General features: G+C 48.2%; 2 protein-coding genes across 8 annotated transcripts; both read right to left on the bottom strand.

Annotated features, from left to right (window-relative positions):
* Positions 1–587: 587 nt before the first annotated feature.
* LOC149915136 (uncharacterized) lies at positions 588–10,392 on the bottom strand. 4 transcript variants are annotated; one of them, XM_090123906.1, is made up of 5 exons: positions 4,275–10,392; positions 2,596–2,707; positions 1,371–1,448; positions 1,146–1,288; positions 588–987 (listed from the first exon to the last, which is right to left on the bottom strand). In XM_090123906.1, exons 1-5 carry the CDS (start codon positions 4,302–4,304, stop codon positions 832–834), a joined length of 519 nt encoding a protein of 172 aa, XP_089980032.1. In that variant the 5' UTR covers positions 4,305–10,392; the 3' UTR covers positions 588–831. The 4 variants fall into 4 exon arrangements, 1 of the variants encoding a protein (XP_089980032.1); XR_016459711.1 differs by lacking the exon at positions 1,371–1,448 and having other exon boundaries at positions 2,335–10,392; XR_016459712.1 differs by lacking the exon at positions 1,371–1,448 and having other exon boundaries at positions 2,346–10,392.
* Positions 10,393–14,171: 3,779 nt separating this feature from the next.
* AIRIM (AFG2 interacting ribosome maturation factor) lies at positions 14,172–16,152 on the bottom strand. 4 transcript variants are annotated; one of them, XM_031594897.2, is made up of 4 exons: positions 15,870–16,152; positions 15,621–15,800; positions 15,433–15,551; positions 14,172–14,972 (listed from the first exon to the last, which is right to left on the bottom strand). In XM_031594897.2, the coding sequence occupies exons 1-4, from the start codon at positions 16,130–16,132 to the stop codon at positions 14,923–14,925; spliced, it is 612 nt and encodes a 203-aa protein (XP_031450757.2). In that variant the 5' UTR covers positions 16,133–16,152; the 3' UTR covers positions 14,172–14,922. The 4 variants fall into 4 exon arrangements, with proteins under 4 accessions (XP_031450757.2, XP_031450758.2, XP_031450759.2 ...); XM_031594898.2 differs by having other exon boundaries at positions 14,321–15,010; XM_031594896.2 differs by lacking the exon at positions 14,172–14,972 and having other exon boundaries at positions 15,027–15,551.
* Positions 16,153–16,691: the final 539 nt, after the last annotated feature.

Raw genomic sequence — 16,691 nt, 5'->3', positions numbered from 1 at the left:
GTCCCCACTAGCTCCAATGGCACAGGGGACACATGGCAGCCCCAACTCTGAGCAAATTTTGGCCACTTGAGCAGCAGTGGGCACATATAAACCACGGTAAATTATACTGCACATGGTTCCATTGAGCATGGGCAGTGGTGCTCGTATGGAGGAGCAACGGCGAAGTTTAAACATCTGGTTTTGTGAATTCCTATATTGTAATAAAATAAGCCTTCCCACAGATTTCACGTCATCTTTGTCTGGGCATCACTGAACTGTGAAGGGAGAAACTTTTTTTTTTTTTTTTTTGGTGTGTGGTTTTCAGAGGAACAAAGAGACAATATGCATCTGGTGAGGTGTCTTGGCAGCCTCCTGCACCCAGCCTGCATCTTGTGCTGGCAGCGTGGCCCCGTGTCATGGGATGGTAACTAACTGCTGACCCACTGCACTGAAACAGCAGAGTCTGGAGGGGGCATGGGGTCTGCAAGGGCTGGGGAGGGCCTATGGATATTGGAAGCAGCAGCACAGTGCAGTGAATCAAGGCAATGCCTGCAGCCCAATTTTTGCCCTTGTTCAAATGCAATGGCAACAAATAACATGCAACAGACTGGTGAAAAACTTGCAGGCTTTATTCAGGTCCAGGAAGAACCACAGCCTCCTGCTCACTCAGTCCCCTGCCTTTGTCTTGTGCCCTGTCTGCAGGCATTTCTGCCTTATCAGTATTACTGATTTTTCACCCAAATGCTCTCCAGGCTTGCTCTTTGGCACCAGAACAGCTTGGAGCATCTTTCAGAGGAAGGCTGGATGGGCTGATTCAGATGCGATGCTCAGCCTCATCACCAATGCTTTCTTTCATGTGTGGGAGGACAGCTGCTGATTCTCCCTTAAGCTGCCTGGCAGCAGCTGCCCACAGGCTTTGTCCAGATGCTTGTCTTGTTTGAAGAGCTTTCCTGCAAGATAGGAATCTCCTGGAAAAGGTGACACAGCAGAGGGAGTGGGCACAGAAACCTGCTGGGAAATGGGATATCATCAGGTTTCATTGAGCCCAGGGCTATCCTTCCATAGGAGCAGACCCTGAGCTGTGCAGTGCCAAGCCTGGGCTCAGCTCACACACGCTCTGGGCTGCTTCCTGCACTGATCCAATGCTATTTGCCTTCAGTTATTACCTTGAGACTTTCCATGCTGTCTGAGCAAACTGGCTGGAGGACCTGCAGCCTGCCCTCCTTTGCAGACAGGTGACTTTCCAGCACCAACAAAACGCACAGAGTCCCCTCCTGCTCCTCAGCTGGACAGTTTGCAGCAGTACAGCCTGTAACACATCATACTGCTTTGTTTATTTAGAGGCAGGCGTGTTTAAGAGGCCCTGGGCTTATCTTAAGTCTACCACTTACAAGCAGAAGGAAGGCCCCAATCTGCTGAAGGCCAGCAGGGATGTTTGGCTGCAGCCACCCCTCGCAGGTGATTAATGCCTATGGGGGAGCACGATTATAAATGCAACAAACTCAGCATTTTGAGGAGGGGAATGTGACCCCATTCCCCAGCCTCACCCTTCCCAAAGTCTTCCCGCTCCCTTAGCCTGGTAAATGCCACTGGTGAGAGCAGAGAGATCACAACCATCCATCTCCAGAAGCCATTTTTCAGTGGGACTAGATTCCATTTAGTCCCTGGATTTACCAGTCTGTTTGGCAAAAGGGATTTCATTCCTTTGCTTCTTTTTGTGAGGATGGATTTACTGATCCCAAACACGTTCCTCACACTTTATTTAGGGCTTAAAGTGCATCATTTACATTGCGGAGCTGTCACCAGCCTGTCTGAGCTGCAGAGGCAGACAGGCAATGCATTTCCCTTGCCCCACTGTTCTCCCTGCCAGATGTGAGGATAACTCATCAAGAAGTTCACTCAATAGTTACAATTTGCCCGTCGGGGAACTGTTACCTATTCCCCACCATGCTGAGGCAGCAGGCTCAGAGTGGATGGGTGTTCTCCTCCAGCTGCATTCCTCTGCATATGTCACCTGTAACATGCAGAGAATTCCATGCTCTCTCTAAGGGATGCCAGGCAACAACTGCTGAGCATACCAGAAGCCCCCCCTCACTTTTGCCCCCAGGATCTGCTCTCCTGTCTCTCCAGCACTGGATGATGGAGGTAGATGGCGAAGTGCTTCATGGCCGTGCATTTCTACACAGGTGCTTGACACCTGTTTTGCTTTATGAAAAAAGCAATCCATTTTCTAGCCTGATCTCAATTCGATTTCTAATTTTAGCCAAGCAGCTCTGCAATGGGACTCCTCGCACTGGAGTTGATTGCAGTTGGTTTGTGGCATGGCAGCAAAGCCAGCCTCTCACTGTTGCTGACCTGCATCTCACCTCCTGATGGCACAGATCTGCAAACGAGACAGATGCAGGGCAGCACCCTGCTGCTGGCACAGCCACCTCCCCAGGGCTGGCAGGGGTTACACATTTTGTTGGTTGTTTCCTTCTTCAGAAGTCAGGCCTCACTCAGGACTTCTTTGCTCTTGCCCATTGTCCCTATAAGCAGCCACTTCAAGCCAAGTTTGTCCCTTTGCAGCCACAAGCCATGCTCATTCTGCACTTTACATCCCCGGTCCATGGTTACCCATCCTATGCACAGCATGATGAATGGAGACAGAGCTCCCAATCTCTTCATCCTTAAGGAACCTGAAGCTTCTCACAGGCCTTCCAAATGGAGCTGCTGACCTCTGGGAGCTCTGGAAGCACAAGGAACAGGCAGCGTTAGCATGATCGATCCCTGATGATAGCACAGAAGGGAGAGCAGGCAGGATTTACATGCTGTCCCTTACGAATGGTTTGGCTGACATATTAAAAGCCGGATGGAACATAAAAATGGAATTTATTCAAATTAAATGGTTGCAAATGTCATACTACATTGAGCCAGAAAGTCTTCCTACACGCAACAAACCAAATCTATGCTTCTAGAAAGCAAGTAATTCTACCTGCCACTTCGTCCAGATGATGTCCTCATCCTGGATTTCTGATTCAAAACCAAAGAACAAACAGCACCACGCTGTCACAGTGCCAGGATCTATCCAGAAAACCGCCATATACTTCTTCGATTAATTGAATGAGCAATGTTTCTTTCCAGGTGAATAGCAAAACGATCTGCAGATGTGACTTTACCAGCAGTTGTTAACGTTTAACATTTGCCCTGCAATTCCAAATCACTAACTCATGAAATGAAAGGGAAGCCATGCAGGTTTGGAAGGGCTGCGGCCATGGGTGCTGGCATTGGTGTCCCTCTGCAGGAGCAGATTAAAACATGGGAGATCTCCCTTCCTTTTCATATATGCTTCTCAGGTCAGAGAAACCTCTGGGTGTGCAGAAGAGGCACTGTGCCCTCTGCTACCATCAGTGCTGCCCTCCTAGACCCTGGCCTGAGGATGCTCTGCACGTTCTCCTTCCACTTGAATAAATCAAATTGCTTCAGAGTGCACCAGAACTGTGAACTATGTGTTCGTAAGGCAAGTGTGAGCTGGAGATTCCCAATAAATGATGAAAACACAAAGATCAAACAAGCAAAACCTGAGGATGCAGTTACTCATCCACGTGGCAATGACAGGACGGAGCACAACCCCTGGCACTGTCTTACCTTCTCCTTCAGACAGCATCACTCAGACCTGGAGCTGCTCAGCAGCAGCCAGCTCGTATTTCTGGGGATTTCTAGTGCAGAGAGCAGAGCTTAGCACCCCAGCCCTGCTCAGCCCCTGGAGCCCCACTGGGGTGATGGCTCCTCTCCAAGATGGACTTATTTTAAGCACATGACTGCTCTGACTCAAGAGAACCAGCTTTGCTTTCTGCCTGCTGCTCAGTATGTGTCACCATTCAGCTTTTTGGGGCTCAGTGCTGCTGGGGTTCAGGGGGGCAGTGCAACTTGCATTGATGCTCAGCCTGCTTCCATCAATGCCTTGTAAATGCAAAGCTCCAGCTCTCATTACCGCTCCTCTGAATCAGCCCGTCCTCCTCTCTACATGAGATATGTTTTGAATGATAGCATTTGTCTGTAATAAATGGTCACTCCATAAACCGCCTCCTATGGGAAACCTGGGCTTTGTAAGTAAAACCTGATGTTTCCATTTCATTATAATGCATTCGCTATTAAGGATGAATACCAACTCATCCCCTGTTTAATATCAGCCTAAGGTGTGCACTGGTTTAGTATTACTATTTATGAAATTCATGTAGCTAGCCTTAATCCGTTTCAGATTCCCCAGCTGCACCCCTATCAACATCAACTTGACCTGAAATTGGGATATTCACCTTTGCTGGAGTCCACAGCATCAGTAACATTCCGAGATAAGGAGCAAAGCTCCCTGCAACCCCACAAAAAGTCCAACTGTAGGATTAAAGACCTTTATCAGGTAGTCAGCATAACCACGTCCTTCTTTGGCTTAAACAAATGTGAAGTGTGTGCAGAGCTATGCCTTGGATCCACGCTTCATGTTTCACAGCCATTCATCATCTCCCTGCACTGCATCCCTCAGATATTTCCAGCAGAAGCAATGAGATAATCTCTGTCCCATGGGAACTGCCTCGCTGGTATCTCCTGCGGCTTTAAAGGGGAAGCAGGACCTGACTTAATCCCCTGCCTGTCTGTGCAGAGATGGCTTTTCTGACACAGTCCCACCAGGGACCGAAGATCCCTCAAATAGCCTTCAAAGGTTGAGAAATGAGGTTCAGGATACGCTGCGGAGAAAGAAGAGAAGGTATTACTTGAAGTTGTACAGAGCCGTAAACAAATGGATGAGAAGAGACATGTATTTTAGCTGGATTGATTTGCTTCCCCTTTTCTAGGGATATACAGACAAGTGTCACCACGGCAGAGCAAATGAATGAAACCACAGAGCCATTAGCTGAATTTTCCAGCCCGGTTGATGTCCAGCTTGGGCTCAGGCCAGCTGTAACCAGACCTCAGATTCAGCAACAGACTGGTGGCTGTAGGGCTGACCCCGCTGTGCTGAGCCTCCAGTGCTGGGCTCCCATCCCCACAGCAGCCCTGGGCACTGGGCACAGCTGCTGCCAGCAGGTGAAGGTGCTGCACTGCATTTCCTAAGCAAGGAAGGTTGTTTGAAGTGACCGCCCTGACGTGTTTACTCATAGGACTGGCTTGTTCACAAAGCTGTGATTGGAACCTATAGTTTACAAGTTCATAGCAAATGCCCTTTGGGGATGGTAAAAAAAAACAAAAAAAGACTGACCCATTTGAGTTCCATCTGTTGGGGTTTATAACTGTTCTCCTTATAATTGTCAACAGACAATGTGAATTGCAATTAGCTAATTGCTTGCTAACTTTCCGTTCTAATAATAGTCATGTTCCAAGTTATACAAGCTTGGAGCTGCTGCTGTTCCCTTGCAACTGGCAATAATAAATAATACCGTATTCCCTCAGCATTGCCCTCTCTTCCAAGTTTCATCCCCATGCAAATTGCTCCAGCATGTACTAATCCCTGACGGGATGGCAAAGGCATCAACAGCATTTATTTGTAGTTTGCTGTGCTGGGAGCATTCTGCACTTGCACGATGATGTGGCATCGGGACACGGCTGCTCCTCTGCTCCACTTGTCCCTTCCACGCAGTGACTGCAGCAGCTTGGGGAGCTGCCACCCCGTGTTCCTGGAAGGCCGGCCTGCTTGTCAGTATGTGTTTACTTTCCATTTTTGGTTGGTTCCTTTTGTTTTGTTTTCTTTTTACAGGATCAGATGTGGCCCTGACCCCTGTATTGACATGTTTTATTACCAGTAGCTTCAGTAATGTCAGCACAGACCTAAACTGGAGCTTTGGAGAACACACACTCCCCAGAAACAGACCAAGCTGTGCATTGCCACTGCTGTGTGCTGCAGCGATAAGGAGGGGCTGGGACCCCCATGGGACTTCAGACAGTGACAGCTGTCAGGTTGGGTGCAGAGCCTGAACCTCCCCAGGGGGGCTGGTGCAGGGAACTCCCTTCCGAGTGGCAGAACTATTTTGCACCCCACACCAGGCTTTCTGCTCTCCAGCCCATTACTGTTGTGCAGATGCGGCTAATTGGGAAGCAAAGCAACAGGCTGATCCAGTGAAATCAAGGCAAGCCAATGAAATGAGCAATAACATTCTCTGGCGCTCGAGAAACTACTGAACGCAAACCTGCCAGCGAGCTGACATCTCCAGAGCTTACAGCCTAATCTTATTAAACTCGACCAAAAAGCCTTTTAGAGTTGGGGGAGCAGTGTCCAGCAAAAGCTGGTCTGGATTATTCTTCGGGCATCTCAGGGCTTTGTGCTTGCTGTTGGATCCCCACACCTGCAGTGGGGGAGGCAGGATCCCCTGTGCCCATGTGGAAATGGGCACCTGAAGCCAGGGGGCTCTGCCCACCCAAGGCTGAGCTTGATGCAGAACGATGGGTGCATGGCAGCAGGTTGGGAATCCCCCTTAGCACAACTGCTCCATCTCCATCTTCAATGGTTTCCCAGCCTCTAGCTCCAGGCCGGGCAGCTTGGTTCCTTGGTTTCAGAGCTGATCTAGATTCCTCATCTTTTGTGAACAGTTTTTCCATCCTTTCCTTCTCTCCTTCCCTGCTTCTGACATTTGACTCATGGATAGATTTATTAAGTTTAAAAGCACTCCTTGTACAAGCCTCAAGAGCATGTTCCCCACTCCACAGCCTCATCCGCCTCTTTTCCATTTGCACAACCTGCTTTGACCCTCTTTCCCAGGGTTTTGGTGGAGAGGTATCAAAATCGTGCCATGAAGCAGAATTCTCCCAGCAAAGCCACACCAGGAGATATCCCCTTTCCTTTGCATAACAACATGGTGAACTCTTGAGGAAGGAGAGCTCTGTGTCCTGGCCTGGACAACCCAGAAATCCTTTTTCAACCACTTTTCCCTTTCTCAGCAGATTCCTGGACTTTCCCAGGTGCCATACCTACAGACACACAGCCATATACATCCTTCACCCCTCACACTTGCACTTCTTCTTCACAATGAAACCCTTATATCTCCACTCCCAGGACCTCCGAGAATCACCGCTAAGCAGAAGCTTATTTTAAATACCCCAAAATTACCAAAAAACTCAATGTTCCTTGATCATGAAGCATTAAAAAAGAGCCAACTACAACTCGTTGCAAAAAAAAAAGGGCCAGATGTGGCAAATGGGGCCTGTTTGGGTATGGCAGAGGGATAGTTGAACCAGTTGATCTAATGACCATTTTTATCTTCAGATCATGCAAATCAATGAGAACAAGTCCTGATGGGCCGGTCCCCAAATTTCTGTTTTGTTTTCATCTCTGCTTAAATTTCTTTGTCATTTCAACTTCTCCATGAGAAGAGGAAGACAGGTAGCACATAAGGAAAGGAAACCAACAATGGCATGTTATCTCTCAGGCACCCAAAAGAAGAAAAATCATAGGATTTATTCCAGGATTCCAATCCCTCCCGCACTGAGATGGATCCTAAAACAGGAACGTGGTGCTCTCTGCCAATGACAGCAAGGAAGAGCACTGTTGCCATCTCTGCCTTCTCCCCACATTCAGGTGCACAAAGCAGAAGTGCCTGCTGTGACTCAATCCGAGTAGTGGGACACAACAAGCCGAAGGAATTCAGCCAACAGAACAGCTTTGCTTACTTCTGCTTTGGCTTCCTCTTCGTATGTTTTTTCTCAGCACTGGTTGATGGATTTCAGACCCAGGGAACATTAAGAAATGAAATGGAGAAGGCTGTGACACGCTGTGCATGGTGCCAAGGAATGGCGGTGACGCACGGCAGCTGGCGGCTCGGAGCGCACCTCACCCTGGGACCCTAAACTGCCCTGAGCCACCCCTGGGTGCAGCTCCTGGGGCACAGCACCAGCAGGATGGCCACCTTCTGCTTCACACCACCTGCAGACAGCAGGAAGGCTTCAGCGGGGTTTGGGGTATCTTCAGCAATCAGCCCCTTGGAAGTCAAGAAAGGGGAATCAACAGGAAGACGGCTGGGACCTCGCTGCTGCACGGCACAGTTTGTTCCTGGAGCTGGCTGTGCTTTGTGGAGCAGCATTGCTTTTGGAGCACAGAGTCAGGAAAGAATGGGGCGTTATCGGAGCACGCCGAGGTCCTGCAGACTGCATCTTTTCCACCATGCCATGACTGCCACGTGGGTTACTCCCAGCAATCGCTGCCAGGTACTATTTGAAACAAGACCATAAAGTCTGACCAGCTTGAATTCATCTCCTAACCTCAGGAGAGAAGAGAAAAGGTCCTATTAAGCTTGGTGCAAAGCTGACTCTGGTCTCTGGCTGACAAGTGGCTATGGACTATACACAAAAATGCTCTAAAGCTGACTGCACCAAATGTTTCTTCTCCACCTAACGCAGTTGTTTGGGATTCGGTTAGAAACAAAACTGCATCTTGTAGTTTTTAATAAAGCTCTTGGCGAGCAGTTCAAACACTGGAGAGGGGGAGCGGGAGAGAGAGGTTGAATTTATGGGAGCGGGAGGAGATCATTTGCTTTCTTAGGATTGAAAAGATTAATCGTCTGCAAAGGCTCTTGGATTCATTCCTCACATAGCAGAATGGTTAGGAGACTTACCGGCTTGATATTCTTCATTCTCCTTCCCCAGGTGGCCCAGAGACTGTCTGGACTGCAGGAAAAGGACTGGGAGCCATCCTGTGTCAGCTCCTGGTGAGGAAGGAGCAGTGGTGCAGCAGGAGGAGGAGCACCAAACCCCACTGCGCTGTGAGATTAAAGATTTATGTACTGTTCTCTAAGCTGTGGTTGTGTGGAAAGGCAATGGTAAATGTGGGGCTGGCAGGGAGCATAGAACAAAACAGGTTCATCCCACCAGCTCTTACCCATTGCTGGACCACCAATGGCACCAACCACATCATAGCAAGTCTCCTGGTTAATGGAAATCCACTCTCCTAGCACCAGTATTCTGCAGTCAACTCATAACACACTGAGGTGAACCCCAAAGTAAGGACAAATGGAAGGAAAAAGACAGCAATATCCCAGGGCCACCGAACAGCCCACAGGTTCCTAATATCCAAACACAAGGCAAGCTTTGCTGAACAGCAAGCGTGAAGAACAGATGAAAAGCAGATTGGGAAAAAAAGGAGAACCAAGGGATGTCCACGGGGAAGCGCAGGATGTGTCTCCAAGGCAAGCCAGGGGCTGTGCTGAAGAGCTGCTCTGCAGGATTGCAAACTGACCCATTCATTACTTCCAGCCTTACAGACCTCATCATGCCCTGGGACAACAGTTTCCCCTTTCCCCTCAGAAGCTCATGCTGAACAAGTACAGGCAATGAGGCTGCATGCTGCTTAAAAATAGGAGATGCAGCAAAGGGGGAGACATCAGGCCTATCCCAGTCTGAAGGAACAGCCAACTCCCCAAAACCAAACTTATTTGGGAAACAGGATGAGAGGATAAGTTAGGAAACATGGTTTCCACTGTTGTCTTGCTTCTGTCCTGTGATATCTAACAGACCTCCTAATGCTGCTGCTACTGGGAGGCTGCAAGCTGACAGCCCTGCCCCTTGGTTGCATGCAAGCGAAGTACTGAGTGCTTTCAGAACTTCATAGAAAGCCATGGAACAGAGTCGTATGTGGAAAATGAAGCTCACAGCACTATTTATGAATGCTCACCGTGCTCCAGTTTGGGTGCAGGGGGCTGCAGCGGTGCTCATAATGCCATATTTTGAGGTTGTTTTGCAGAAGGCTAAGATCAGCCTTATTTTCCAAATAATTTTAGGAAATATAACGTTTGCTCCATCTGAGAATGAATGAGGAACTCGGGCAGAACTGCTAAACATAAAAGTTCCTGGACATCTGGAAAGGATTAGTCAGGAAGGTGCTTGGGACAAGGAGTTCAGGCAAGTTCAAGAGACACCTACTGTACATTTGTTTCCACAGAAAAAGGGAGGAGGAGAGAAAGGGTTGAGGGGAAAAGCAGGAAGGGAGGATTGAAATAAAACCTACACAGGAATGGCAGATAAGGTGGGAGAGACGAGAGCAGTCTGCACTTTGCTGATTGCTGCAGAGAGTCTGCTAAGCAGAGAGGGCAGGGTGCAGCATCAGGGGATGGAGCACAGAGGCAAAGAACCGACCAAAGAGATTTTTGTGCCCATCTTTGCAAGGCTAGACAATGGGCCCTGAGCTGAGCACTTCCTCACCACAGGAGAGCACTTCCTTGCTTTGTAGCCAGATGCGTTCCCTTTCAACTCACGTCTATAGGATTAGCAGATTTTGTTCCCCTTGGAGCTCACCAGCAGCTCAACAGGGCAAATGCTGTGATAAAGTCAAGAGCACTTGAGAAACATTAAAGCGTAGACAGCCGAGTGCTAGGAATGAGAGCTGCACATTCAATTAATGTAGATGGGAGAATGTTTGTTTTATTTCTGAGTGGATAAGCACTCGAGCAGGCTCTGGGGCCCTGCAAAATCACAAAGGAGTGCTGCTCCAGGCCAAGATGAAAGTCTCAAAGAATAAGCATGGAAACCGCAGGGGCTTGTGAAACTCATGCTTGGTTTATTAAATGACTCACAACGCTTTTTGTCACATATTTCTGCATCCAACTAAAATCAAACTTAAAATCGGGTGCCAAATTCTTTACCTTTTTTTTTTTCCTTGTTATGGAAATTTGATTTTGAAATCTGCCTGATAACCCATGAACTTATGCTAAAAGAAAGCTTTTGTTGTTTCCTGTGGAAGTCTGGAGTTCTGAATCTGACACTCAAATCCATGGATTCTGGTTCCAGATAGACACTGGACAAAGATGTTGGGACAGTGATATATATCCACGTGCACGAGATGCTACCACTGGCTGGAGAGTTGGGAGTCATACAATGCATAAGAACATGCATGTTTTCAATACGATGGCAGGAGGGTCAGAAAGCACACCTATACTCTATTGTAGAGTGAGAGAATGGGGTGATATAAATGTGTTTAAAATAAAATTACCCATAGACAGTCTCATTTCCAAAGCAGAACTGTGTAGAGAAGCTAACTTTCACCCTACATGAAAAAAAACACAAACCAACCAGATAGAAATCAGATGCTCCCTATAAATGTTTGTGGGCATTTAAATTTAGTAACTGATATTAGTTTGTGCTTTCCTCATAAGTGAAGAATAACTATTTTCAAATTAAGTTAGTAGGAGGTAAAGCTGAAAATCAAAGCATGAGCTCTGCGTTTCCTGAAAACTTCACTTTAACAAGGTAGCTCCAGCTGCTAACTTTGTTTTATTGCATTCCTAAGAGACAGGTCTTCACACGAGAACATTTTAAGAGCTCTGTTCCAAAAATAAGGGCACTCAGAGTTATTTTTATGGCTAGGTGTGTTATATCAGTTAGTCTTAGGGCAAGCAATGTCTTTGGTACTGCTCTTACCTCCTGACCTCACTGGGCTGGAGCCCCTGTCCCCACACACCTACCTGGTGTCCTTGCTTCTTTGAGCTGCATGCTGGGGCAGCACTGAAACAACAGCATCCATTCTGCTTGGCTGCAGGTGTCTGGCTCAGCAGTGCAGACCCCCAGGGATGGAAAGAGGAGGAGTGGCCTTCTCATGTGAGTGCTCTGCAGTTCAGCCTGTGGAGGCTAAATGCCCACCCTGACTGTCTTCATGGTGGGATGCTTTGAACCTGCAGATTCTCCAGCAAACACAGGCTGAAGGGAGTCTCGCATCTACAAGGAATGACATTCTTGTTAACAACTGGGGATCTTGGCAGCCTTCCTGAGCTGCAACATACAGACCTTAAAACGGAACAAAACCCACAGTTGTATCCAATTAGAGCCCTCTGATGCAGAGGTTCATTTGTGCCCTTTCAGAAGGCTTCAGACAAATACAACTGATGACATGGCCTATCAGCCATAAACCATTCTTGGTAATTAATTGCACCAAAACTTCAACAAGCGCTTCCTTCACCCCATTTCAGTAAGAGTTGGGAGTTGGATCATGGCTTCCTTCAGTTCAGAAACCCCTCTCAGCACTTCCACAGCACGTCATGAACCCAAAAGACAGATAATAGAGAGCCAGGCTTCCAGGAGAAGCAGAAAGGCCACCACTGAACTGTTCTGAAGGCCTTCCAAATCTTAAATCCATTTGTTCCTTGTGCAGCTGGAAGATGGGCTGCCAGAGGAGTATTAAAAGGCTGTACAGCCTTTTGTGTGCACATGTAAACATAATCTTGCATCCACAAACACCACGATTTACTGTTTTCTAATGATAAGATGAAACCTCAAGGCCCAAGCGAAGACGGTACCCCGACAAACACCTTACAGTCATCTGTCTTTACTCACTTTGTGCTGTATGTGATGAGCATAAGATCATACAGCTGTTCCCTATCAGGCTGTCTGCCCTCCCCTCTGGCTTTACACTGCCATTTTATAGCAGAGAGGTTTCTTGTATCCTCTCTACGCTGAAGTCCAACAGCTCAGGATTTAGCTCAAGCTGTGGCAAAGGGACTAAGTTCAGAATAAGTCACTGTGCTTCAGAAGTGACAGTAATAACAAAAATTCAGGCACGCATTTGTGGAGAGGTCAGATCATTTTGGCCCATTCTTGTGTCACTGAGAGACTCAAGATGTTCACAGGAAGCAGTCATAAGCTCAGAGCACCCTCAGACAGCAAACCAAAGACAGACTATCGGGAGTGGTGACAATTACAGCACACACCAGCCAGCTGCATGAGGAGTCAGGCAGTAAGCAGAAGCAAACAGAAAAATGCAGCAGCTCACACTGAAGGAATGTCAACAGACACGAAAACTGAAGTCTCTTCCCTCCCATCAAAATGCTTACTATAAATTTGCAAATCAAACAGCTTGGCAGCACACTCCGAACACAAGCAATACATCTTCACTTCTGCCACAGGCTCTTAGCTATCAGAAAAGGGACAGGTAGATGGATGAGAGAGCTTGCTATTATCTTTGTTCTTTGCTGTATCCCAACATACCACCTTGTTTGTCAGACGGATTTAGAGCGAGTCTCTCCAGACACAAGCAGTCAGCTGTCACAAAAGAGCTAAGAGGTGATCCAAGTAAATCTACTGCAGCCTGTCATCCCACAGCAGACACTCATCCTTTCCTTCAAATCAGAATTCAGTTATGCCCCTAGAGAAGGCGCACGGGCTGAACACTCAGAGCAGTTGACAGTTAATAAAGTTCACCTAGGGTACTTCACTGGCCAGATCCTAAATACTGGGGATGTTTGAATTTAAATAACCCAAAGGTAGAAGCTGAGAGAGGAATCTGTGGGTTGGGAGCAAAGTTTTGGAAATTTGATGAAATTTTGCAGTGTGCTGTGCACAGGAAAATAGATGCCTTATTCTGAACCAATACTGTGATGCAACCGACTGCACCAGAAGCACACTGACAAAACGAGTCAGTGACAGGTCATGGTGAAACAGAGCTGCTCAAGGATGGGAAATACTTTGCACGCAGAAGCATCTGCATCGAGACTGCTACACAACCATTAGCTAAATAAACTTCATTCTTGGCTAATCTGCCAAACCAGTATCTTCACTGCATCATCTGCTTTATCTTAAGCTGAAACAGTCGGAGGAGGAGCCCATTTCTCACTTCCTTGGGAATGAGATGGCCAAGTGAAAAGCTCCCCAGCAGCAGAAATTTGACTCAGCAGTTAAACTGCACTCTTGCACAAGGTCTGTAGGGGATGCACAGAGCAGAAGCCACAAGAGCCCCTTTCAGGGCAAGCTGGAGGACAGGATCAGCACCAGCAAGCATTCCAAGGCCCTGAAGCAATGTTGGGCTTGCAGACACAAAGAGGAATTGCCTCCCAGCCCCCATGGCCAGCAGATGCCTGGAACACCTGCCCTGTATGTACTCAGAGCAGAAACTGCCTGGCTTTCAGTGTGCTTAACACCCTTAGTTTGACAAATGCTGATTTCATCAGTCATGACACCCTGAAGCCATACCAAAGCCAAGTGGGTGATGTTATTTTTCTTTGCAATTAAAACTGCATATTAAGTACCATTCCACAAAGAGCTGTCAGCTGAGGGGGAAGCACTGGCAGCAGCAGCCCTGCACAATCAGCAGTCTTCAAAGGCTGCCGCACAGAGCCCTCTGCAGGTCGAGCAGTGCCCTCAGGTGGTCGAATGGATTCCTCGAGTTTGAAACATTTTGTGCCCTTAACTCCCCCCCCCCCCCAAAAAAAAAGGGGGAGAGAAAGACAGAGACAGCAAACTACAGCTGTAACTTACTGCTAGAGACACATATCCCATCACTTTCTCGGAACATTACAGAGCATCATTTTCACTGCCAACAAAAGGTGAACCTAAAACAGACAGCAGCTGCTGGCATAGAGCAGGAGGTTTTACAATTGAGTGTTAAACATGCCCTTGTAGAGATATTTCTTTTCAGCAAGTGATTTTACTTACACCAGACATGTCTTTCTCAGAAAGATATAACACGCTTCAAACTGCCCACATCAGAACTCAAGTGTTTATGTTGGTTATGTGTACCTTCCTAACCACACATGCAAGCCAAATTTGTGCTTTCATCCCTCCTGGAATAAGGAAAACACATTGCTCAGAAGGACAATGTACAAACTACTTATAATTCTTGATAATGACATCTTTTATTTAGAGGATGTTATCTAAAACACTTTCCCATCAACCTGCTGTGTCTCACGTTACATTTATTTGCAGTGCACTTCACTGCTTGTTTGCAAGTTAGTCAGTAACAAAATTTCTTTCAGCATATAAAACACCAGTGAGGGGAAAAAGGAAAGACAACTTCTGTAGCTGAAGACAATTTCTTTCTATTGTCATGACCTGTTGAGCTCAACCTCTTCCTCAAAAACAATCCATCTCCGCTTGAAAATGGAACAGTCCAAGCACTTCCTATAGAGGTCACCTCATCCACCTTCTAAATATTGTCTCAAGTAATCTTCCTCTTAGTGGTTATCTCAGGATATACCACATGTTCATACAAGCTGGTCAACATCAGTCCTGCCTGCTCTCCATCTGAAGCCTTGCCAGTGGTGCAGCTGTCACTGGTTGTCCAAAAAGAGAGAGATCTTAAGAAAAGAATCTGAGTTGGGAAAGAAAAAAACAAAAAAAAAACAGAGCTATTAATTAATACATTGTATCTGTACTCTGTATCAGCAGAAAATTATTTCTAAAATCATATATATACATATAAGCTTATATAAAGTAACTTTGTAGAGCAAATGAAACAGATTATCAAGTCCCTTATAAAACAGCAAGAAAGAAAGCTGCTCCAGCTGATCCTGGAGTGCAACAGCTGGCATTTACCACCAAACTGTGTACAAGATCTGTGAGCAGGTTGATTGCAAAGAGCAAGGGCAGAGAGCATGCTCAGCCACTGCTACTGAACCAAACAGTACAAGCAACACAGGATGTAGGTGATATGCAGGCCTTCTGCCTTCAGGGAAGAGATACCAGCACAGGGCTCAAAGAAACATCCTTTAGGTCCAACATGCGAAGAACTACCTTGCACAGTGTCATCCCCATAACGCTCCAAAATCCTCTCCCAGGCCTGTGGGAGGGCTTCCATGTCTGCCAGGCTGTCACAGCTGATGAGCATGAGGAACTGCCTGATCTCCAGATACCTTCAGACAGCATAAGGACAACACAGAGAAAGGAACACCCAGCAGCCCAGCATCGCTACAGAAGGATACAGGTGTCGGTAGTAACGCTCTACATCCTGCAGTCCCTCCAGAGCGTCGGCCAACGACGGGCAGCGCGGCCCGCGCCGCAGCACCTCGGTTAAGCTCAGCTCCGCCGCCCGCTCCTCGTACAGCCGCAGCACAGCGGCAGCGCCGGCCCCCACCGCGTCCCTCACGGCGCGCAGCTCCTCCCTGCACGGCTCAGAGCTCAGCGGCGCCCCGCACCCCGCACCCGGCCCGGCCCCGCCGCCTCCCCCTCACCGCCGCTCGCAGAGCTCCTCCAGCAGCGCCTCGGCCGCTCCGCGCTGTTTCCGCCACAGCCTCTCCCTCAGCTCGCTGAAGGCGCCCAGCGGCGTTCCGCCCCACGCTAACCGCTGCGCCGCCCGCATCTGCGCCGCCAGCCCGGCCAGCGATACCAACAGCGGCGCACAGGCGGCCACAGCTGCCCGCCAGGCCGCGTCCCGCCGCGTCGCTGCCGCCGTCCACTCCCGCAGCGCCGCCACCATCGCAGCCATCGCCGCCATGGCGACCGCCGACCCGGAAGCAGTCGCTGCGTTATGCGTCATCAAAACGCGCCAAGCTCCGATTGGCCGCACCGCTCTCGGTTGTGATTGGCTGCGCTGAGTCTCGCTGAGTTCTGATTGGACAGCGGGCGGGCGGCTGTTGGTGCTTTAAGGCAGTGGGGCGGCGTTGAGGTGATTCCTCTGAGCTGTTGGGCGTTTGCTTTTTTTTAAGCAGATCGAGCAAAAGCATCTTTGCCACTTCTGGTAGAAAAAATTATCTCTGTGCTCAAGGAGACACCTCTGTTGTCGCATCCAAAGTTGTTTGCATTCACTTCTCCGTGAATTTCTTACATAGAGGAGCACCCCGCTGCTGGCTTTAGTATCAGCCATCAGAACGCAGAGTTCTTTTTCACTTTGAACGTGAAATAAAAGAGTTTGACTCAAAGTGCATCAAGCAATTGCAGTGAAATCCGTAGCAGAGCTTTGAGGGCACTAGAAATGAATGAAGCCATGCTAGTTGTCTGTCAGACTGTTGTTCATCCATTGGTCCATCCATCGTGGTCTCCATTTCCCTTCCTTC

This window comes from Phasianus colchicus, chromosome 24, assembly GCF_987193195.1.
Source record: "Phasianus colchicus chromosome 24, bPhaCol1.hap1.1, whole genome shotgun sequence".
Lineage (NCBI taxonomy): Eukaryota > Metazoa > Chordata > Aves > Galliformes > Phasianidae > Phasianus > Phasianus colchicus.
This window is presented reverse-complemented; position numbering and strand designations above follow the sequence as displayed.